General features: G+C 35.9%; 2 protein-coding genes across 2 annotated transcripts in view; one reads left to right on the forward strand and one right to left on the reverse strand.

Annotated features, from left to right (window-relative positions):
- The first annotated feature begins 4375 nt into the window (after window positions 1-4375).
- LOC116015597 (adenylate isopentenyltransferase 3, chloroplastic-like) lies at window positions 4376-5815 on the forward strand. The gene has a single exon (XM_031255705.1). It carries the CDS (start codon window positions 4580-4582, stop codon window positions 5579-5581), a length of 1002 nt encoding a protein of 333 aa, XP_031111565.1. The 5' UTR covers window positions 4376-4579; the 3' UTR covers window positions 5582-5815.
- Window positions 5816-15224: 9409 nt separating this feature from the next.
- Window positions 15225-25173, reverse strand: part of LOC116016129 (protein HUA2-LIKE 2-like) — a 16066-nt gene continuing 6117 nt past the window's right edge. Inside the window, exons 3-17 of the mRNA XM_031256291.1 lie at window positions 23357-25090; window positions 22738-23158; window positions 22324-22432; window positions 22090-22202; window positions 21805-21983; window positions 21193-21703; window positions 20661-21123; window positions 20415-20588; window positions 19916-19968; window positions 18491-18664; window positions 18333-18409; window positions 18179-18240; window positions 17923-18041; window positions 16523-16690; window positions 15225-16183 (exon numbers count right to left, since the gene is read on the reverse strand). Coding sequence (XP_031112151.1) covers window positions 16151-16183; window positions 16523-16690; window positions 17923-18041; window positions 18179-18240; window positions 18333-18409; window positions 18491-18664; window positions 19916-19968; window positions 20415-20588; window positions 20661-21123; window positions 21193-21703; window positions 21805-21983; window positions 22090-22202; window positions 22324-22432; window positions 22738-23158; window positions 23357-25090 — 4390 coding nt within the window. The 3' untranslated portion in view covers window positions 15225-16150. The remainder of the gene's footprint in view (window positions 16184-16522; window positions 16691-17922; window positions 18042-18178; window positions 18241-18332; window positions 18410-18490; window positions 18665-19915; window positions 19969-20414; window positions 20589-20660; window positions 21124-21192; window positions 21704-21804; window positions 21984-22089; window positions 22203-22323; window positions 22433-22737; window positions 23159-23356; window positions 25091-25173) is intronic.

Raw genomic sequence — 25173 nt, forward strand, 5'->3', positions numbered from 1 at the left:
ACTAGGTGCACTTAATGTTATAATTAGGTGCACCTAGGTTGCACCAGGTGCATGAATATTAACAATGTAAATTACTTGCATTTGTAAGTGAAAATATTTGCGAAAATAGGTGCATGAATATTAACAAGGTAAATTACTTGCACTTGTACGTGAAAATAGGTGCACTTGTAAGTGAAACTATGTGCACTTGTAAGTGAAACTAGGTGCACTTGTAAGTGAAACTAGGTGCACCAAAGTTCCAGTTATTTACGAAAATGTCACCGCGTCATTTTTTTAAAATTGCATCTGATTCATTATCTGGACACGTGGACGGCTGTGGAGCGTTCTCATTTCCTACTTAGGCGGTAGTTGGCACTAGAGTGCAATCCTATATATATATATATATATATATATATATATATATATATATATGTCATTATATCTTTATTATAAATATAGTTAGCCAAAAATTAAAGTTGATTACTGACCGTTGCAATAATAATTAAAGTCATTTCCACTAAAATATTCTCTAAGATTTAGAAGATTATATATATTAGTCAGTATTATAATTATTATATTCTGTTGCCAAGCTAGGATAACTATTTTGTGGATGGTTATGTCTTGGATCGCATAATATAATGCGTTTTTTAGCTATTCGGTAATTAAAATTTAATTCTAAAAGTTTATGCAGCTATAGGACAAGTTAATTAAGAGTAATAAAGTTATAGGTCAGTTCCACTGGTTATTTCAAGACTAAATATTAACTTTTTGAAATATTAATCCGAGTCCATTTGGTTGGAGATAACGTTAGGCATGTAACTCCCCTAGACCTATAACTGTTGCAAATAGTCGACTTATATATGATGTGTGACTTTGTTTACATAGTTGTCAACTTGTCATAATTGTGTGAGTATATTCACATGCCACTTGACTAGCAATCAAATTTAAGGACACCGCTTTAGCTAACTCAGAATGCGTTATTATAGCGTAGAAAACTTAAATTAAATATATATAGTTTCTCAATTCTATAGATAGTCTTACATCTCTTTCACTACCTATACTACTATTTGATCAAAGATGTACGATCTCTCAATCTCATTGTACGTGACCCTACGTAGTATAAGTTTCGACTCCTACCCTTGTCCAATTTGCATCATCATAACTAGTTAATTTGCAAATATGTAAGTATTACTTTTGCTTATTTTACCTGTCTCGTTTATTATTTATGAATTAAACAATTTTTTTCTCTTATTTTATTTTTAATTTTCTTATAACATTCAAAATTAAAATTTTGGAGAAAAAAATGTATTTCATAGGTTTATATTTTTCAATATTTAAATGCGCAAGTAGATTTTTTCTTTGATGATGATAACAAAATTTATTCACTATCTAAAATTGTGCACTACGTAACCTTACTGTTTTGTAATTGTCTATTAATCACACATGGACCACCCTTTGAAAACTCACACAAGTGTGCCCATGCGTTAGCTCGGGCGGCTCGTTCCCAAGCTGGTTTTTCTAGTTGGTTTGATTCTATTCCCACTTGTATTGAACACTTATTCTAATGCATTTGGTCTTTTGGTTTTCAAAAAAAAAAAAGAAAGAAAAGAAAAACTAAATTGGGGAGGTTTGAGTATTAATAGTGTTTTTTTTTTTTTTTTTTTTTGTAAATTAAAGATTTCTAGATAAGAGCAATTGGCAAATTTCAAATCGGAATATTAGTATATTACTATATTAGCACTAACTCATCACTATCAATAGTACGGTCATTACTTTTTTAAAGGATCTAATTAAATTCCAAACTGAAGCCAAAGGGTTTAAAAAAATAACTCTATACCAATCTAGCTGCAAACCCTACTTTGACAAGAAAGGTTATCTATTTTCTTTTGCAAAAAATATTAATTATACCTAAAAGTATATATTCCGTTACCTAATTAGTTATTGTACATTAATTGACTAGAAAGAAAAGAAAATGGGGTGGGGGGTGGGAAAGTAAGTTATCAATAAGATTGTATATCAATCAAAAGTAGAGAACAAAACGAGAGCATTTCATATGTACATTATGTTATCTTTCAAGATTTCTACTATTATTATTGTTGGTGGTGTGAATTAATTCACCAATTCTAATATAAATTATTGAATTCGAGTTTAAAGTGATTGATAAAATATGAAAAATCAATGAGGAGATACAATGAGTTTTTGATTACTTGGGAAGAGTAAAATATAGAGTGTATTTGTATTATCAGAGCGTCGATATAGGGCGATTGCAACAAGCCAAGTAGCCAACAACCTCGTAATCCAGAGGCAACAACAGGATCGAGAAACGAAAGTGACGATGAGTTATGACATGAACACCAAATCTAATCTGGTCTTGTCTACTTTCCCCCTCCTTGAGCCAATTCATTCCATATGTTGAGTGACGTAAATTTAGAGGTGTCAAAACCAGCCAAGCCGGCCCATTTTTTAGCGGGTTACAATTTTCGTAATTTAGCTCGTGAAGTAGTGGGTTGATGAGCTAAACTGGCTAGCTCATCAGTTCACTTATTAGTAATTTTTAATTTTTTAAAATTTATATGTTAAAACATTAAAGCTTTTTGTGTAGGCTATGAATTTAGAGGTGTCAAAATGGGTCAAACCCACCCATACAAGTTGACCCAGATGATTTTTGGGTGTGTTACGATTTTAGAAACCCATTCTGTCAAGTAGTGGGTTAATGGGCTAATCTGGTCAGCTCGTCAATTCACTTATTATTAAATTTTTAAATTTATATGTTAAAATGTTAAAGCTTTTGTATAGCTCAAGAATTGAACTCCTAACATCTAAGTTAACAGTTAACAATACATACATACATATATACATACATGTGTATATATATATATATATATATATATATATATATATATATATATATATATATATATATATATTTGTGCGTGCGTAGTACTGCTCCAATAAGAATCACTCCCTAGGTGAGAATGTGTGGTCTAATTTGAACCATTAAAAACAAATGAGGATTAAACCAACAAATTTGCTAAGGAAATTATGAGAATAAAACAGTAAAGAATATTTGCCATGTTTAAATTAGCGTTCCAAGCAACAATCAACCACGTCAAAAAGGAAAATATTCATTCCACAATACGATTTTCAAACTTGTTACAACATCGATGCACTAATACCTAACCAATGCACAATTCATAGTCCTACAATGCATCACACCTAGCGTTACAATGCACATCTCAACAGTCTATGAATCTATGATGCACCATCTTCTAAAATTTCATATTTATCAAAAGTCCTATGATGCACCACACCAATTAAGCACACTAATGCACATCTTATCACCCTACAATGCACAACTCACAATATTGAGATGTAAAACCAACTCAATCGAATGCACAACTGTACTACCCAAAATACGTACATATATGAAGAAGTAGAAAAAGAAAAAAATTGAATACTAAAAAATTGGTGACAGTTGGACAGCTCAAGAAACCTCCAACCCGTCAACTCTACGTAAATTGATAACAATAATTATTATTATAAAAATAGTACATATTGTAATTTTATAAAATATTATAGAGAATACCTAATATAGTCCCCGTTTTACTCAATTTAGTCCTAAATGACTTTTTGTATTCAATTTAGTCATCGACTTTGATGATTTTACACAATTTAGTCCTTTTGTTAAAAATTCTGTTAGTTGACGGTTAGAAATATGGTCATAATGGTAATTTCTCATCCTTTGTCTCATTTGAGATGATCCATTCTTCTTCCTCTTATTAAGATCCATGCAGAAATGTAAATTTTGGTACCAAATCAACTTCAACCCCAGAAATGTAAATTTTGGTACCAAATCATCAACTTCAACCCTAAATAAATAAATACAGAGTAAATAAATATTTGGGTACGAAGTTTTACATTTCTGCGTGGATCTTAATAAGGGAAGAAGAAGGAATCATCCCAAATGGGATGAAGGATGAAATATTATCTTTAGGACCCTATTTCTAACCGTTCACTAACAGAATTTTTAACAAAAGACTAAATTGGGTAAAACCATCAAAGTTGAGAATTAAATTGAGCACAAAAATCATCTAGGACTAAATTAAGTAAAATCACTATAGTCGAGGACTATATTGGGTATTAACTCAAATATTATAGATTCAAACTCTGTGATTTCATATCTCTAAAATAATACAATACGTGTAATATGATGCTCAATACACTCCATATAGTTACTTTTTCATTTTAATGGGATTGTGTATTGTGGGCTGCCAATATAAAGATGCAAATTGAAGTTCGTTGACCGGTATATAGTGATTGATGGGCACACACTCTTTTTGCAACTATAAATTCCCAAACCCTTCCCATTTGGTCTCACAAATATATTCACCTCAAAGAGAACACTTCTCATTCTTTGCAATTTTATGTGTCCACCGGTCGCTCTCTAATCCTAATATTGTTATTTTCGAGTCTAATTTTAAGTATTTATTTGATTCAAAATTTCGAGACCGAGACTTATTCAGTTATTTGTTTTGTCGTGAAATATATAAATTGAGTGAAACATTATTTTTGGTGTATACGTTTCACTTTTCATAGGACGATGAGTACGGGATATGTGCCGCAGACATTTATGTGCAAACAAAAACAGCCTTTGCGGCACATACCCAATGGCGGCGGGATTGATCACCTGAAAATTCTGCGCCGCCCGCAGAAGGAGAAGGTTGCGGTGGTGATGGGGCCGACCGGTGCCGGAAAATCGAGACTATCCGTCGATCTCGCCAGGCGGTTCTCGGCGGAGATAGTGAACGCGGACAAAATGCAGGTGTACGAGGGATTTGACGTGCTCACTAACAAAATCACCGACGAGGAAGCCGGTGGCGTGCCGCACCATCTGCTAGGGATAATCGATCCCGAGAACGATTTCACGGCGAAGGATTTCTGTAACGTGGCGTCGAGCTGCATCAAGTCGATTGCGGGGTGGGGGAGGGTGCCGATCATCGCCGGCGGGTCGAATTCGTTCATTGAGGCGCTCGTGGAAGACGAGGATTGGGAATTGAAGTCCAAATACGATTTCTGTTTTATCTGCGTCGACGTTTCGCTGCCGGTTCTGCATTCGTTCGTGTCGGAGCGGGTCGATCGGATGGTGGAGAAGGGGCTGATTGAGGAGGCGAGAGGCATGTTTAATCCGGCCAGCAGAGATTACTCTCAGGGATTACGTCGAGCAATTGGTATGCAAGAATTAGACCGGTATTTCCGCATTGAAACCGCAATTTCCGACGAGGAAATCCGCGCGAGGCTACTGGAAGACGCCATTAACGACGTGAAGAAGAACACCAGAAAACTAGCGTGCAAGCAGCTAGAGAAAATCAAGCGACTGAAGCACGTCAAGGGGTGGAAGATACACCGCCTGGACGCCACGGAGGCGTTCCTAAAGCGCGGCGGCAGAGAAGCGGATGAAGCGTGGGAGAATCTCGTGGTGGCGCCCGGCGCCGCCATCCTCAATAGATTCCTTTACAGCCATGCTGCCTCTGCCTCCTTGTTTTTCACCGCCGACAACCTTCTCATCCCTCGAGCCACCGTTGCCGCAGCCGCAATTCACTAAAACCAAATTAAACAGAGCGACCTATTAGCCTTCTTGATTTGAGTTGAAAAACAACTAATTTATGTCTTTTGCCGGTTAGATCTGACAGGATTTATCAGTACACACATTCTGGTCCTAGTCAATCAAATTAAGCATAATTCAATAACCTGCTGTAACACAATGTGTAATCTTCATATATAATTTCCACCATTAAACAAAAAGCTAAGCATAATCAATACATAATAATTTCTTTGAGTTCTCCGATGTCCATTTTTACTACGGAATTAAATTTACATTATTGCCACTAGGTGAATTTTGTTAAACTCAGTTCCGTCTAACACTTATCATCTTTCAGTACATATGAGACATGCATAACAGACAGGGAGTATAAAGTCTCGATCGGAACACAAATGCTGCTGCCTGCTGAGTGTATATCCATGGATTCTGTCTTAGCTTTTAATTTGGTGCTACAGAAGTGTCACTAGGAAGAATTGAAGGTAGCATATATCAATGGGAATGGGGTCAAGCTAAGCACAACACTGATGATGATGGCAAGAAGTTTCTGATAAAATTTCACCTGGAAACTCGACGCGATTGGGCGACACCTAAAATCATAATTTCATGCGCAGATAGTCAACCATTCCCAGAAAAAAAACGAAAGATAAGGTGGATCGGAATAAAATCTATCATTCATAGCACCACTGCACTAGGCTTTTCAATTGATGCGCCAGATAGAAGCAGCTCATGTCTTTTCATTTCCATCTCCGTACGCCATGATTCCGCGAGCAATTCAGCATAAAGGTAGTTTTAATGCATGATTCGTTACGCACTTTCGACATTTCATTTTTAGGGTATTTTAATTTGGAGCATTGGAACGCTCCCACTACTCCAAATACTGTACCCGCTTGCCCGCCCCGAATACACGCGTTCGTAATTTTGGTATTATTACTATCATGTTTTTTTTACCCACATTAGTCATTAGGTTATCTTTATCTTGAAAAGCTGCCAAATGGCAGCAAACTATATTACAAGCTTGCTAGAATAACAAAAATACTAGATATACTCCCAAAATCATACTCCAAACTTTTATTTCCAATTGTGTTCAAATTTGATTGGAGGATGACAAAAAGGTAATGGACAAACATCATGACCCCCTATTAAATTGGTCAATCAAAGCATGCCAACTCATATGGAGTACAAAATGGGAGTGTGAATTGGGAGTACATGTAGAATTACTCCTAGAATAATAAGTTTGAAATACACGTGTAAATAAATTAAAAAAAAAGAATATTTTATATGCAACCACATCAGCTTAAAAGGATGTCTCTTTCAGAGATAAATCCAGTCTTAAGACTTGATTCTAAGAATGATATCAGACCACACCACACCCAACTCTTTCTCTCTAAGAATTATTGTGACAGAAACATGGGGATTAATTAAACTCTCAAAGTGTAGCAAACCTCTATATTATGCAAGATAGCTTTCTCGACCAATTTATGGTTGTTCTATTATGCTTTTTATAGATGTGACTAATTTCTATTTTCCATCTTTGTTGTATCTTGGTTGAACTTACTAATCAATTTCTTTAACAGTCTCCTAGTTAATTTCATTCTCATCAAATATTTGACCGTCATTGCACAATATATGTGTGCGCGCACACATGCGCTATTATACCATTGTATTATCCAAATTATGAACATTGTTATGAGTATAAATGTATATGGGAAATCTGATATGCTTTGATAGGGAAAATAATGTAATCAATTATAAGAGTAATATATATTAGAGATATAATTAACTAATAATTAGAGATTTATCTATATTAGTTAGTTTAGTTAGTTAGTTTGTGTGTGTGTGTGTATGTATAGTATGTATCTGTGTGTGTGTGTGTATATATATATAGGATCGCGTTCAGGTGCGTACTGGCCACCCAGGAGAGAAATGCAGACGAATCACCGCGCGCCACGTGTCTGGAATGCAGTTGCACTTAACGTTATAACTAGGTGCACGTAATGTTATAACTAGGTGCACATAGGTGCACTCAAGTGCATAAATGTTAACAAGGTAAATTACTTGCACCTTTAAGTGAAAATAGGTGCACACGTGCAAGTAAATTGTATTACAAGTACAAGTAAATTGTACAATGAGCATCAATACTAAGTGCACTTAATGTTATAACTAGGTGCACGTAATGTTATAACTAGGTGCACATAGGTTGCACCCAGACGCATGAATGTTAACAAAGTAAATTACTTGCACAAGTGCAAGTAAAATGTATTGCAGATGCAAGTAAAATGTATTATAGGTGAAAGTGAATTGTACACTGAGCATCAATACTAAGTGCACCTAATGTTATAACTAGGTGCACCTAATGTTATAACTAGGTGCATCTAATGTTATAACTAGGTGCAACCTATGTTATAACTAGGTGCACCTGGTTGCACCCATGTGCATGAATATTAATAAGGTAAATTACTTGCATTTGTAAGTGAAATTATTTGCGAAAATAGGTGCATGAATATTAACAAGGTAAATTACTTGCACTTGTAAGTGAAAATATGTGCGAAAATAGGTGCACTTATAAGTGAAACTAGGTGCACCAAAGTTCCAATTATTTACGAAATGCCACCGCGTCATTTTTTGAAAATTGCATCTGATCCGTTGATCTGGACACGTGGACGGCTGTGAAGCGTTCTCATTTCTTACCTGGGGCGGCAGTTGTCATGGGAGTGCATCCCTATATATATATATATATCATGGTTGAAAAAAATCGCTAGACGCTCGGGGGTGCCTAGGCATGGATTAATCGGCGTCTAGGCACCTGTGTATTTTTTATTTTTTAAAAAATTTGTATATATACTTTTTTAATTTTTAAGACGTGATAATTATAAACTATTTAATACTTTAATAGTTAATACTAAAATATTAAATATTAACCTAAAAAAATATCTAGAGTTTGAACAATTTAGGATTATTTCGCTCAAAATAATATCGTTTTGAGTGATATAACCCATTTTAAAAATATGAGAACAATAGCTAATCGACTGACTAGGCAACCTAGGCGGTCAACACCTAGCTGACCAGCCGCCTAGACCATCAATTATTGATACGTTAAGCGGCCGGTCAGCGCCTAGCGCCTAGACGGCGATTAATCGGTGCCTATGCAGGATTTTTGCAAGACTGGTATATACACACACTTTGTATATATGTACTGATTAAAGGACATGAAATAAAAGTACATATTGTTTTGCCTTTCCTCTCTTCCTTTTCCGATCCCTTGTCATGTCTCTCTCCCATTCGATCTCTTTTGTATTTATATAAACTTTTTTTCCTTCTTCTAGTCTAGTTTTTCTTTATCTTCTTCCTTAGGTGTTTGTTTCGACTTGAAAAGCCTATTGATACCACAAGTGTTATCATTAATGTTCCCATTTCATCAATCATATCTTTATAATTATTATGACTTGAAAAATATAAACAATTAGTGTAAGCAGCACTAAGATACATACATACCCATTTTATATATGCACCTTAATTTAATTTGGGATGATGAGTGAAATTTGCAATTACTACCCGACTGAACAGTAACGTCCATCTAAAAGGTGCCTTGACAAGTAACTGGTCAGAAGAAGACTTGATCGACTTTTAGAAGAGGAGAATGAAACAGAGAATATTTTTGATATACGTTCATCAGATATTGACTTTGCGAAATTTCAAAAAAAAAAGTGAGAGACTAGATGATGGGTGGTATATTGGGCGAGTCATAACCTCGAAGGAGCAATTTATTGACAGTGGATCCCAAAAAAGTGTTGCATGATTTTTGGACACTAAACAAGGTAAAGTGGACTCCTTGAGTCCATTTTTCAACTGCAAAGAAATAAAACCACAGCTTTGTTTTTATGAATACAATTATCTACCCAAAAAATCACTGCTTTGTTTTTTATAATTTAGATTTTTTTGCTTGTTCACATATTATAAGAGATGATGAGTCCGTTTTTTTTTTTTTTTTTTTTTTTTTTGCAAATCACCGCGTCACGTTGTTAACATTTCTAAAAATAGTTTTCATGTACACATCGAAAAACCTTATCTATTTCCAATATTATGTGCGTGCATCCGACAACGTTATTAACTTGTGGTCTAAATCCTATGCTGAATGATATGCTCAAGATATTCTAATTCGTTTACAAGCTATTAATTACCAATCACGTAAGTTATCCTTATAGTTTTCCATATTTTGCATTTATTTTTCTTTTGCAACTACATAGTTTTTATTTTTTTAAAGCTTGTGCCCAAAGACATTTGCCTGATGTTACTACATGCACTATTATATGGTTTTCAATTACAATTACATCACAAATAACAATGGTAATTATATCTATGTATTTGTTAAATTAATTGCTTTAATTTTATCAAATATTTATGAATATTATTTCTTATACACTTTTTTTATAATTGCAATGTAGAAAATTCCAAATTGCATGCATCGACATTTAATGCAACATTTAACAACAAGCGCAATTTTGCTTCATGCCCCCACATACGGAATAGAAGTATCCCTTGAAAACATGTGCTTCACTACCAGAGTTTCTGATTTCATGACAGATCATGGTTTAAATCTTGGAGATGTTGTATTTAGACATATTGGCTTTTTTACTTTTGAAACATTTCTCTACTTCGCCAACGGCAATAAAAAAAAGGGAGCGCAATCGTCAGGGCCAATACTTAACTTCCCGTCTTTGTGAGAGCGGTATCATCACTTAATAAATTATCATATACAAATTATATATTTTACTACAAATATTAACTCATCTTTTTCATTTTGTGCTAGACCAAATACGGGTCAACGCAAGGTCCGCTCTACCACCATCTTTTTCATTTAATCAAATAAATGCATGGCATTCTCTCTATGTTAAATTGTCTACACGATCCGCGGTAAGTAACATTATACATTGTACCTTATACTTCTTTCAACATTATCTTTATTTCACTAATTTTTTTTTCACATTTGTAGCCTACGAGATTATCTCGATTCCTTAGTATCGCAGACGTGTTCAGTGAGCCTCTTAAAATTATAGTAGGACATAGAAAAATTGAAATCAACTTTCAACCGGTATGGTTCACCGAACAGTGGGAAGAAATTACGTCGCATTTTCAAATAGTACGAACAGATGATGTGATCTTATTCAATGTAGCAGACAATGTTATACAAATGTTGGTTATTAGTAACTGTCATGTTGAAAATATTTATCCGTGGTCGGTTAAATATTACATTCGTGACAATCTGTATGGTGAACTTAACCGTTTAAATAACACCAGATGAAGTTTTCATCAATTTATGTTTATCATTATTATTATTTAATAATTTTTTATCTTTTTAAATAAGTTACTAAATTATTAATCATCTATCAATAATTATAAATATATTCAAAATCAATATTAATTAATAATTAATCATGTCTAATCAATAATTAATAATTAACCATGTCTAATAATTATAAATATATTCAAAATCATGTCTAATCATTATTTTCATGGTTCTCGATTCATTTCAATAATTCACAGCAAAAAAAAAAAATCTGTCCATAATCATATCTAATTAATAATTAAAAACTCAAAGTTAAAAAAAAAAAAAAAAGTCAAAGTCCCAAAAAAACAAAACAACTCAAAGGCCTAAAAACAAAAACAGGGAAAAAATTTCACACAAGGGAAAGATGGACTCCAGGAGTCCATCTTTGCTTAAGGGAAAGATGGACTCTAGGAGTCCATCTTTGCTTAAAGCGAAGATGGACTCCCGAATGTCACTTTACCCTTTCTGGTGTCCAATACCCATGCACGACATTGTGGGATCCAAGGTTAAAATTAGCCCCTATCGGGGAAAGCAACCGGCCCACATGAACCAGCCCAAGAAAGTAACTGGATCAAGGAAGCTTAATTTCGAGATAACCTTTGCTCTTATAATAACGTGCAAACCATACATGAGACGTAAATCGTTTCATGCATATACAACATGCTTGATTGTGAGTCTGTTGGCAACACCTCGAATTTAATTTGTGTTATAGAACATGAAAAATGGATAATAACTTAATGATTCTATGTAGGTTGGGGAACAAAGTCGTTACTATTTTCAAACTAGGAGACTGAAAGGCAATCAACTAAAAAATATTATAGGAGCACTAAAATGTAAAGATGATGGAGCGTTGGAAAGCCTAATCGTGGAAGTTGAGTGGGGGTATTCCAACTAGCTAGTTTCCACTAGTCCACAACTTGTATGACCTTCAATTCATGTTAAAAGATTTCAAAGCAAATCATGACATGGTGTAACCAAATGGGTGTCATACCACCTACAAAATCAACATTGGCTTGGACATGACACCCATCTCCATTTCAGAATGACATTCGATTCAGACATAAATGAGTATATATTGTTATTATCACTGTTTGACTCATCTTTTTGAGTTTATTATTCACTTTAATTTTATTACTTTACTATAAGTGGAGTTGTTAACCATCAGTCTCCTATACTGTATTTAGTATTTATTATCATAACACGAATTCTTTATCTACATAAATGAGTTAACTACTTTCACTATTCGATTCATCTTTCTATATATGTTTATTATTCATTTTGATCTCATTACTTTAGCATAAGTGGAGTTGTTAGCCACACACTCACCATCAATCTCTTATAATGTCTTTAATTTATTATCATAACATGGATTCTTTATTATCTAAAGTGACAATATTCGATTCAGACATGAGTGAGTATACTATTATCACTGCGTAGACTCATATGATCTTTTAAAGTTTATTATTTACTTTGATATCATTACATTAATTACTATAAATGCAGTTGTTAGTCATCAACACTCACCCATCAATCTCTTATAGTGTCTTTACTATCTATCATAACACGAATACTTTATCTAAAATGACATTTGATTCAGACATAAAGGAGTATACTATTTTCAATGTTCGACTCATCTTTCTAAGTTTATTATTCACTTTGATCTTATTACTTTACTATAAGTTGAGTTGTTAGCCATCAATCTCCTATAATGTCTTTACTATCACACCACAAATTCTTTATCTCAAATGATGTTCATTTAAGATATAATTGAGTATACTATTTTCACCATTCGATCCATTTTACTAAGTTTATTTTTCACTTTGATCTCACTACTTGCTAAGTGGATATTAGCCATCAACATTCACCCATCAATTTCCTATAATGTGTCTACCATCACAATGCAAATTCTTTATATTATTACATGTTAACATACTTAGGCCATCCCCATAGGGGTTTTACTTGATTTTTACACAAAGGAAAAAAGAAAGTAGATGGTTTTTGACAAATGGAGATGATGATTTTTACTTGATTTTTCTTCCTGCAAATCTTGATTTTTAGTGAGGTATGTGCGGATAGAGAAGAAAAAAGCAAAGCCATTTTCTGTGTGTCCTGCTGCAACATGCACGCCTAGTAGGTGCGTGCATAGCACGCACCATGCTGGGCACATAAAAGTATATCTTTTCTTCTTTTTTAAAAAAAAATTGTCATAAATTATTTTTCTCTTTTTTTTTCCTCCATTTTTCTCTCTCTCTTCTAGGTGTAGGCTTGTAACTCACAAAAATCCATATATATATATATATATATATATATATATATATATATATATATATATATATATATATATACACACACACACACTATTGAACTTGCTCTTAGATGTGAAAATTCATGAAGTATATAGTTACGAATTATAAGCTATTGTTTTTACATTAAAATTAACTTAACTATAAAATATTATCTATATATATACTATTGAACTTGCTCTTAGATATGAAAATTCATGAAGTATATAATTACGAATTATAAGCTCTTGTTTTCATATTAAAATTAACTGAACTATAAAATATTATCTATATATTAAGAGTTTTTCCACTTTTGGTATATGACTTTAGTGTGTCCGTCAATTTAGGTACACGACTTTCATTCCTGACATAAGTAGTGCTTGACTTTGATTTTTTTGCCACTTTTAGTCATTGACTTTGATTTTTTTCCACTTTTAGTCCTTTCGGCCATGTGAGCGACAACTTTTAATCGAAATTAACAAACTATTGTGCCATCAAGGGTAAAAGTTAATCGAAATTAACAAACTATTGTGCCATCAAGGGTAAAAGTGTCTTTTGATTAACAAACTATTGTGCCATCAAGGGTAAAAGTGTCTTTTGATAAAGAAACTATTGTGCCATCAAGGGTAAAAGTGTCTTTTGATAAAGCCCTAAATATGCCATCAAGGGTAAAAGTGTCTTTTGATAAAGCCCTAAATATATTTATAAATAAAATCAGAGAAAAAATAGGAAAAAAAAATATATTTATAAATAAAATCAGAGAAAAAATAGGAAAAAAATAAACGTTATTTGCTTGTTCTGCTTCGCTTTTTTAAGCGACAACTTTTAATCGGAATCAACAAATTGTTGTGCCATTAAAGGTAAAATTGTCTTTTGATAAATTCCTAAATAAATTAAACGTTATTTACCCTTAATGGCACAACAATTAAACGTTATTTAAACTACTTAAAAATTGTTGATCTCATGGCCGAAAGGACTAAAAGTGGGGAAAAAAAATCAAAGTCAAGGACTAAAAGTGGCAAAAAAAATCAAAGTCAAGCACTACTTATGTCAGAAATAAAAGTCGTATACCTAAATTGACGGAGACACTAAAGTCATAGGACCAAAAGTGGAAAAAACTCATATATTAATATGAGATATACAATGTATTCTCTATATGAATACTAGTGAAAATGTATATATAGGACTGGAAATGAAAATGTAATCCCAAGACCCATCACCCATAATTAGTTAGATTTGATCTTACACCTACCACCTATATTATTACTCATAAAAACTTAGATCAATATATGAGGTTAGGATAAGAGCAAATACATGCCATGATTTGAAACAATCCTTAATTAATTTGTCTGTTCATGTTTGTGAGGCAAGTTACACTAAGACGCACACATCGAAATTAATTATGTTTGTGTTAAGTAAGACCTTAAATGGTGATAGAACACTCCTTCTTCATGAGTTTTAAAGTAATTGCACTCTTAGAACTCAAACTCGAGACCTTTGGTTAGCATAAGTTACTTTAATTTTTCCAGGCTAAAAATTAAACAAAACAAAATATTCGAGGGGGGGAATAGGAATTGCATAACATGTGAGGCTAGATTTGTAATAGGCTCTATTGTTCTTGATTGGGTTGAACTATTGGCTTTTGTACAGTCCTGATTGCATCCTCCCTGTTACTTGCTGAATCCTAACTTCTTGATTGCATTACTTCATAGCAGAAGATGCTAATCATAAGTATTACCTTGATGCCAAAGCAGTGCTGTAGTAAAACCAGAAATGATTAAATATGACAGATAAGCACAACTGCAGAAGTTCATTTCACAGATCCATAACATGAAAGAGTCTGGCCAGATTTGTATCCATGACATGAAACAGACTCTTCCTAGGTTGTCTGTTAAGATTATGAACACCTGAGTCTAATGTTGAGATGCTGGACAGAGAAAACAAGTGACTAGGAGGGGATCGAAGAGGGTTTCGACTTTCGATCTCTGGGTATGAAGGAGAAACTGAAGAATTGAAGTAAACGCAGCCTGTGTATGTATTTTGGTGTTTCAACTTAAAAACAACTCACTTTTCTTGCACCTAACACAATTTCTCCTGAATGTTTCACATAGTACAGTATACCAAACTATAGACTAATCTACAAATTCATGTGAATATTTATATAATTGAAAACTAGGCATTAGTACAATAGCATCACTAGTGTCTATCTGCACCTAGGTATGAAGTCAGTCAATCATGCCAACAGAGTAGCAGCACCGTGCATCTCCATATGATATAGAGCCTTGCCCTTTGCTCCCGGAGTTGCTTCGAGCAGCCACGCCTTGACCGGTGTTTCCAACTCCTTATTGATGACAAAGAAGAAGCTGCCATGCTTGTATGAAGAAGAATGGTGAAGAATGGGGGTTTGTTTTGGTATTGAAGAACAAGTTTATGGGTTTGAAAGTGAGGATTCAGTCATTATATAGTGCCTGTACTATGGAGGGGCTGTAGAAGATATTAGGTGAAATAGAGATCAAGTATGTGGTGGCCCGACATCAAATCATATTATTGAGTTCCAACTCCCAACATTACTGCATTATCTTATCTTACACTGTACTATGGAACACAAATGAAAGAGTTTCATTTGCATGGTTTTGTCTCCTTGCCATGCCAACCCTACCTTGATGTTTCCAGAAAATCAGCTCGTGCCAACTCAATTATGTGCAATTGTTGTGTCGGACGAATATATTCATTTCAAAATCTAATTAATTTATATTTAACAAGTATTAGCATATAACACATGGTCATAATTAGTATATTACATGGTGGAACATGATAATAGATAGGTTAATCACAGGTTCACTTCAAGTGCCAAAACAAAGCATAGAATATAAACATTTAGAAGAACTTAACTCATCTGCTAGACCCTTCACTCTTAGTATAAGTATGACCATTCTTTTCAGCATAAAGATTGTGTAAAGCCTCTCACTCCTCTCCTAATGCCTTTCGGATATCTTCCTGAAAGAAGAGTGCCAGCAGCAAGTTTAATATAATGTCAGCCGAACTATTATGGAGTTTTAATTTTGTAAGAGACTCCGAATAGTTATAGCTTGCACATTGGGTCCAACCTTAGGTTACTCCAGCTCAATTGCAGATAATATCAATCAGTTTGAAACTTTGATTTGGCAATAAAGTTGAAGTTAGTCTTTGGAATAACATTCATTGCATTTACCCAATTTTTCAAGTCAAATTTGGAATGATGGGAGGAAGGGGACCTCAAAAACTTGGGCATATTAATCTACAGAATGTATGGGGCGTCAATCCACTAAAACATGAAGCAAAGAGAAAGCAAGATACCTCAATTGCTAATGGTTGAGTAGTGCTGCTAAAACGCTTAATAACTATCCCTTCTTTGTCAACTAAGAACTTGGTGAAGTTCCACTTGATGCTGGAACCACAAAAGCCACCTTTACTTGATTTAAGGAACTTGTAGACTGGTGCTGCATCTGCACCGTTAACTTTCACCTGATCAAGAATTCATCATAACTTCATCACCAATTATTGTGAAACTGCAACAGGGCCTGCTATTATCTTATCATGCACATACAATATTACTGCAAATAAATTCTTGATTCTTCCATATCATGTGGTGAAACGATAAGAGCCCAATTATAAAGGAATCAACAGTTCAGGAGCAATGATAGGGGTTGGAATGTGTTCATGCTTTAGCAACTTGTGGCATTATCGGTTGACACAATCTCTTTAGCTATTAGTAAAAAGCATTGGGAATGTATCAACATGCACACACATAGAAATGAAGCACAACTGGGAAATAAACAAGCCAACTAATTGCCAGGACCTAGAAAACCTCCTACAAAATCTTTATGTTTATTTCTATAGAAGGGAATTCCTTTTTATTTGGCACGCAAAACACACAAACACAACCAGGAAACCACAAGTCCGCAAACTATCAGGACACCAGAGAATCACAAATAAACTACTTATAATCATCTCCATTGAAGGTAATTCCTCTGACTAGAATTACTAAAACTTATCACCAAGAAAAAACATTTTTCCGAAGCCAACTCCAATAGATGCACAATAACAATTCAAGTCTCTTGACACCGGTTAATCAAAATATACATCTTGATTTCATTCCATTACATCTATTAGTTGCAAGAGGAAAATTATAAAGCCAAGAGAGTATTATATAAGTGCTTTATTCTTAGCTAAATGGTTTGGACAAATCCCTTAATTTCTACAACCATCACAGCTGTCTAAGCATTCCTAGTTATACTTCATCAAGCCAAATACTACAATAAGACAAATAAAAAAACAGAACCTTTTATCTGGTTTAAAGTGACAGGCAAACATTTGACTCTTTGGTGGCTGTCATGAGAATAAAAGGTTATCAATGGCTTAGGAATCCGGATATTTTGAAAAGTGATTGGGTCTACAATGTCCTGTACGTCCTCTGAGCAACAAATGAGTGTACAGATTTAATGGCAACAGAACATGACCATCTTCCTTATGGTCTCCATCTTTTCGATAACCCTCCAGAGGGCATTACTAACAGGCTTTTTACAGATTTAGTTGTTGCAAGATTTTCTAGTCGGTATTTTTTTCTTGTTTGTTCTCTCCCCATATGTTTAAAATAAATGACAGGCAAACAGGAAATAAAGCGTGAATATCTGATGGCCACGTTAAAGGGCATGGCCTCCCCAAAAGCAAAGGGCCAAAGGTATAAGAAACACTACTTTTTGGAAGATGGGATATTCAGCTTTGAACCTAGTGCAAGCAAAGTCTTGTGCTGCCTCGCTTGTCCCTGGCTCTTGCTTCAGGAATTGATTGCAGGGGAAAGCTAAGATTTCAAATCCTGATAGGGAAAATCAAGTCAGGCATGTGGTAATAAACCTCTCATAGCTTCATACTTAAAAAACAGTTCCAAACTTTATACACTATAACCTTAAAATGAAAAGAAAACCAAATTGATGGCATCTAAGAACAAATCACCTTTATCCTTGTATTTGTTGTACAACTCAGTCAGCTGCGTGTAGTTAGAGTTTGTGAGCCCACTGGTAAACCACAGAAACCATTACCTCATCAAACCTAGCTCAAAAAAGGGCGAAAAACAAAAACAAGTGAGAGAAAGAGAGAGAGAGAGAACCATCTGGAAGCAACATTGACGACGAGAAGCACTTTGCCCTTGTAAATGCTGAGGTCCACATCGTTACGTCTGCAATCCTGCAAATTGGGAGAACAGAAAGAGGATTGGGATTCAAATTCCTAACTACTAGTGTATGCAAGGTGGGAGAAATGCGGTACCTTGACAGTGAATTCGTGAATCGACTTCTCTGGAGGGGAATCGCCGGCGGATAGGGAAGCGCCCATGTTTTCCCGACGATAAGAGGCGGAGCAAAACTGTATGTGTGGGGATGGGTCTGTCCGCGACCCTAAAACTGTGTCGTCGCCAGCGCCAGCTAACTCCTTAATTGTCAACTACTTTGACAGATCGATCATGTAAATATCATTCTTACTGTCATAAGGCATTGTATCATTCTTACTGTCATAAGGCATTGTGGCACTTGTTATACCAGGACCATGCATCCTTGGCTGATACGCTATTGAATTGATAGTGCAGTTGTGTTGAATGAGAACTGCAGTGTGTGGAGCAGTGCGTGGAACATAGGTCATTTCATCCGTCTAAAACTGCAGTTGTGTTGAACGGATGAAACGACCATTTCGCGTTACCGTTCCGCACAAGTGCAGTTCCCTTTCAACACGTCTGGAACTGCTGTTGTGTTGAACGGATGGAACGACCATTCCGCGCTACCGTTCCGCGTGCAGTTCCCTTTCAACACAACTGCAGTATCAATTCAACTCAACTGCACTACTGAGTACACTGCACTATCAGCCATGACCATGGTCCCCACAATGCATTGTGGACCATGATCCACAGTATAATTTGCAACATTGTGGTCGAGCCGCATAACTGTAACTTCTCAAATGAGAAGTCTCATGTTCCAACCTCAGTGTTTGCATGAATAGTACTAAAAAAAAAACCATTTTTACCTCACACAAAACATCACAACAAACAAAGGAACACCCTTCAATCCAAGCTGCTTTTTGTCTCTAAGTAATTAATTCATAAAAAATTAACCGGATTTTGGCGTTTTCTAAATGTTTTTTCTTCGAAATTCGTATTTAATAAATAGTCATTAAGTGATTGAAATAATAAATTTGATTAATTGATAGCATAGAAATATGTTTGGTAATGAGCTGTTAATTGATATTTAATTATATGAAAATGACTTTCTCCAAAAGCGAATCCAAAAAGCTGATTTGAGTAACTTTTTAAATTTTAACCGCGATTACAAAAAACTAATTAATCAACCGTTTATATTAAGTGTTTAATCAAATTAAACAAATAATAGCGATAAAATAAATCAAAATTAACTGATAAGTTAACTATATTATCAAACAAGACAACTCTTTGACGGGCCACCAAAAATGAAAGTTGAAACCCAACCCCTACACATATAAAGGGCAGGGCAGGCAAAACTGCTCTATGTATGAAATGAAAAAAGTAAGTCTGCAGAATTTAAGGTAAGCGAGGCTAGCAATTGAGCTGAAAACGTTTATTTTGACTAAGTCATTAAATTAAGAGGGAGAGAGAGAGAGAGAATGGGGATATTTCAGCCTTAATCATCCCGATTTAGCTGAAGGGCAGCAAAACTTCTGAACAGTTACAAGGCAGGCCAAGCAGACCTCTGGCAAAACTAATGCCATACTTCTATCCTTGACTAGAGAGAGTACACAAATGTTCCCAACAAAACAAAGTACATATACAAAAATGTCAGCTGCCTAATATGTTACAGCTCTATCAACTTCATGCCTTAGATCTCTCTACTCTACCACTGCATATATATACAACCGCAAACTCAATAACACAAGCAGAAGCAGTAGCGCTCAAACAACTCAACTCATCTTGGTCGCCAATACTTTGAACCTGAAATTTAAATTCAACCACGTCACTTTCCTCCTAGTATTTCAGGAAACGGGACAACTATATTGTTATGGATGAAGCAAGAATATGTTACTATGTTATTTGTCGTTTAACATCACAGAAATATCAAGAAAACAATCAAACGTGATACCCAGTTTCTAATGGTTGTATGTCAAGAATATATTCTCACAGGTCAGCAAAGGATATTGTTGTGATTAAGGAAGATGAAGGAAGAGATCATACCTCTACTTGTTACTGGGAGGGGACCTTCGGGGGGTGCTCTGTGAGGCAAGAAATCTCTATAGTTCATAGGTCGAGAAGGGTGAGCCCATCTGTGATCGCGATATGACCTTTGACGAGGACAAGTATATGGACCAGCTTCATAAGGGACTCTGCTGCTGTCTTGGTAGCATGGGCCTGAGAGGAAAATAGCCATTAAATCTCAATAAAAAGAACACAAGTAGAATATGATTTAGTTGTGAATTTTACCAGAAGGCAGAGCTGATGTCCTCCAGTACTCTCCAACATCACGATGCGGAAAATCATTACGGTCTCTGTAAAGATCAACGTTATCTGCATTGTGCATATGAAATCTGTTTGGATAAGAAGGATGCGGGGCATTCCTCGTTGCTTGCACTTCAGACTGCACATAGGAGAACTGGTTTGATGGAGCAGGATGAGGTGGGCGCAACCGAAAGTTCTTCTTGAAAGAATCCTCAGGAGTTGGCATGTCATTGGACGCCCAAACGGATGGATGACGGGCAGATTCACTACTGAATGCAAGTGAATTACGAGAATCAGGTTTCTGCACTGGCACATGATTTTGTATTCCTCTCCTATCAGGGGCATGATGCTGAATACCATCTGGAATTCTCGATTCAGCTCTTGCATTAATAGATTGCGGCACGATCGATTCTTCCACGTTGTCTTTCATAATCTGCACTCCAACACACTGATCAAAGATTAGATACAAAGACCACTCTACACCAAATCATCAACAGAGAAAAGTGATAAAGTGTACCTCTGAACTTGAAGACAACTTTGAATCCACAGATACTGAGCCAGATAAAACAGGAGCAGGAAGAGAGGACGGTGGAGGGGGTGGAGGAGGTGGAGGCACAGAAGGAGGTGGAGGCGGAGGCATAGACGGAGGTGGAGGAGGTGGGGATGCCGGCAAAGGAGGAGGTGTTACTGGTAAATCTACTGGAAGTGGAGGGTGAATGTGTGCTCCAAAAGGATTTACAAATGGATTATCTGAAGCCAGCCCAGTGTCCATTCCAGGACCATTACTTACGGCAGGGATTTCAGCTTCGCATACAGGAGCCACATCCTCCATTTCAAGTTCACCATCCACATCTTCCAATATATGTCTATGCTTCTCAGTACTCGGGATGACATTTCCCTGTTCTTCAGATTTTGCAGCAGTATGTTCAGGAGTAACAGCCTCAAAACCCTCTCCATCAGAGTCGATTGCATCTTCATCCTTTAGCATTGGAGGCATACAAAAACCAGGAAGCTGAATACTTGAATTGCTGGAAAAAGATAAAGTTCAATGATGACATCCAAAATTATATAAAACAAAGCTACATTATTCCACAGGGAGCATAGAACATATTCAAATAAAATCTAATACCTTCCATATTCATCAACCATCATACCCTCCATTTCTCTAATTGGGTCATCAAAAGATCTCTCTGTTCTTAAAGACCGTCGACAGTATACACCACTAGAAGAAAAAGACTCCAGCTCGGTAATGCGAGGGCGAATAACTGATTCTGGAAGAATCCTCCTCTCCTGCCAGACCTTCAAAACCTGTTCAACAAATCAAGTTAAACATCAAGTCTATGTCCATTGCACTGAATGCAGAAAAGTAGCAAGATGAATAAATCCAAATACACAAACAAACTATTATTATTACTTTCAAGCACTGTCTCTGGTTTTCCAGGGAAGAACTTCCAGGAGGAGCAGCAGCTGCTAACATACGCGGCAATACTGTTTGGATTGCTAAAGGATATATAGCACCAATATCACCTGAAATTTTATAAAATCTCAATACATACACACATAAAAAGATATATAGAACATAGATTGGAGAAATGTGTATGATACACCATCGAGAGAACCTAGCAAAACTGGAAGTCAATAGCCATACCTTTCAAACCTCTTGAACACTGAACAATAGAATCAACTAGAAAAAATAAATCCACTCTTCTATGTAAACTGGACTCACATTCCAAATTAGAAGAAAGAATTTCCACCACCTACATTGATATAGGAACAAGAAAGAAGAAAAAACATCATCATCATAAATAGGCCATAATACAAAGACAGAACAGGATTTATAAGAAATCAATTTATTGCAGGGTCTTAATGCACACAGAAACAAGGCTATTTCCGGCAAGGCTGAACACCAAATGCACACCACAAATTTGAAGCAATGAAGCATTTATGTTATTAAGCTTTTCGATGCTTCAAGCCCATGGAAGGGGGCTTTCATAATCATGAAGAAGTTCTCCAGATGACCAACTACAAAATATATTTTCAAGAAAATTAGCATGTCACTCACCTTAGTGGCAACACCAAATTTAGCACAGTCTATAGCAACACGTGTTGCTCGACCAATGCTTTCCTTGGTCCGTGTCAATGCTCCCAAAATGGATTCAAAATAAGCTAGAGCAGCACTAGCTTCTCTTTTGCTGCTCATTTTGTCTGCAAACTTCGGTTTATCAAGGACAAAATCTTCAGACTTAGATACGTTGCATATTGAAGTATTCGGTGGTGATGCCCGAGCGTTTGAATCCAACCCATCAGTCAGAGATGACGACGACAAGGTAATTGAGACAGGCTTTTCACCCAAATGATCATCAGATACAGAACTTGAACAAGACTGATGCAGTTCTTGCTGTGAAGAACTCATAATCTTTTCGGGTGGGGATAAAGCACATGAATCCTTCAATGTCAATCCAAAACCCTCTTCAGCATTGGATCTGAGACAAAACATGAGATCCATGTTATTGGAGACAAAAAAAAGCTAGAATAAGACCAGTGGGTAATGGATCAGTAAAAAGCAACCATCTCAATCAAGGACAGGAAAAAATTTACAAAAAAGAAAAAGGGTCAACACTTATTCAGACAATGGACTACAGCTTTGATGAAAAGATAATCAACTAATCAACATAACTTACATTTCATTGTCTTGTTTACTCTCATTCAGTGAATGTTGACACAAATTGTTAGTATCATCACATTTAACCTCCGAAGTATGCACATGAACAATGCCATCTATTTTGGGTGAGTTTGTGGAAATTTTATCCCCTCCAACAAAATCTGAGCACATTTGGTGAAGTTCACAAGCCGGCTCTCCAGAAGGTTTCGATGAATGAGCATCAACTTCATCATTGTCATTGAAAGCTGCAAGAGGAGTTGATGAATTATCACTATGGTTTACTAAGACCTGTTCCTCAACACCTACATTAGGTGATTCCACTTTGGCTTGTATCTCCCCTGTATTAGGTGACTTGATTTCAGGATTGTCCATTGAACCAGCAGTGGCTGTTGAGAACTGAGTGGCATCTTCTATAGAAGCATTTCTGAGAAGCTTCTCCGCTTTCTCCATTCCAGATTCATTCTCTACTTTACGACTATCTGATGACTCATAGCAATAGCCCACAGAAGAACATTCAGCAAGGGATGTATTTATTTTTGATAGCCCCCCAAGACTTTTTTGATCATCTTCAGAAGTGTTAGCTGACATGGCCTGCAAGGCACGGTGAAGGCGTTTAGATGGAGGTAAAGCAGATTCACCAGTAAGTGAACCACCAAATTTTCTATTGCATAATTGCTCCATTTTAACTGGGTCTTTATTCAGTGGGGAGGAGCTTTGAGCAAAAGAACTATCTCCCCCATGCAATGACCCAGTACCCTGTTCCGCAGTGCTATTACAGACTTCCGTTCTTTTATCCTCTTGTATTGATGTATCAAGTTCCTCCAACACAGGTGATGGCATACCCATGCGAACTCTCGCTCTTTTGAAAAGCGGCAAGTGCTCATCACCATCTTCCTTCATATCCTTCACAACTCTTTCAGTTGGCTTTTCAACATCATTTGGCAAGCTTTGCCCAGATATAACCACATTCATTTCCGAATCTATTTCTTTGACAGGAGCAGCTGTATCCTCAGTTGAATCACTAGGTAATCTTTTCCTATTTGGCTTCCTCTTCTTCTTAAGTATTACAGCATTACCATGGAAATCAAGCTTTTGGCTAAACTCTACCTCCCCTTCACAATGCTCATGGGACCGAGGCTCAAGTTTGCAACCAGATTCCACACTGCTGCCTTCATTGAAGCTTGAGGTATCAGAATCAGCTGTTACAATTTCAGAATCATTCTCTTCAATGCTACCATTTGAAAGAGAAGTAGGCGAACCTACCTCATGCTTGTCAGAATCATCAAATAACTTCCTAGTCCTTTTACTCCTCCTCAAAATGCCATCCTTCAAAGTACTAGGACCTCTTTTCTGTGTGGCACAGTTGCGTGGTCTCAAAGAGTTCAGTTTCCTTCTTGAAGAATATGTCTTTGTAGCAGGCGTAACATCCACCATGCCACTAGGCTCTTTTGATGGTACTTGTTCATCACATGAAGTTTCTTCTACCACTCCAGCTGGACCAGTTTCTGTTGAATAGTTCCGACCACTAGTATCTGCAGCAGCATGTTTCACTTTTTGACAAGAATCAAGTGTTGCTGTGGGTACTTCATAGTTCAGTTCATTGTTTGTTGACTCATTTTTCAATTTCTCATAGCAATCAATTATCTCACGCACAGCACGAACAAAATCTGCACCTTTTCCATGGCGTTTTCCGAGGAGAGATTCTTTCTTCTCTTCTGTGAAAGCCTCTACATCAGAAGGGTTGCAAAAAGCTCTGTATAAAAGGGGAAGACATTGGAAACAAAGTAAGAATCAACAGGAGGAAAAAAAAAACAAAAAAAAAAAAAAGAGAGGGAT

The sequence above is a fragment of the Ipomoea triloba genome, chromosome 4, assembly GCF_003576645.1.
Source record: "Ipomoea triloba cultivar NCNSP0323 chromosome 4, ASM357664v1".
Taxonomy (NCBI): Eukaryota; Viridiplantae; Streptophyta; class Magnoliopsida; order Solanales; family Convolvulaceae; genus Ipomoea; species Ipomoea triloba.

Excerpts from the sequence above, each read along its gene's own strand:
- LOC116015597 (XM_031255705.1), top strand. The coding sequence starts at position 4,580 with ATGAGTACGGGATATGTGCCGCAGACATTTATGTGCAAACAAAAACAG.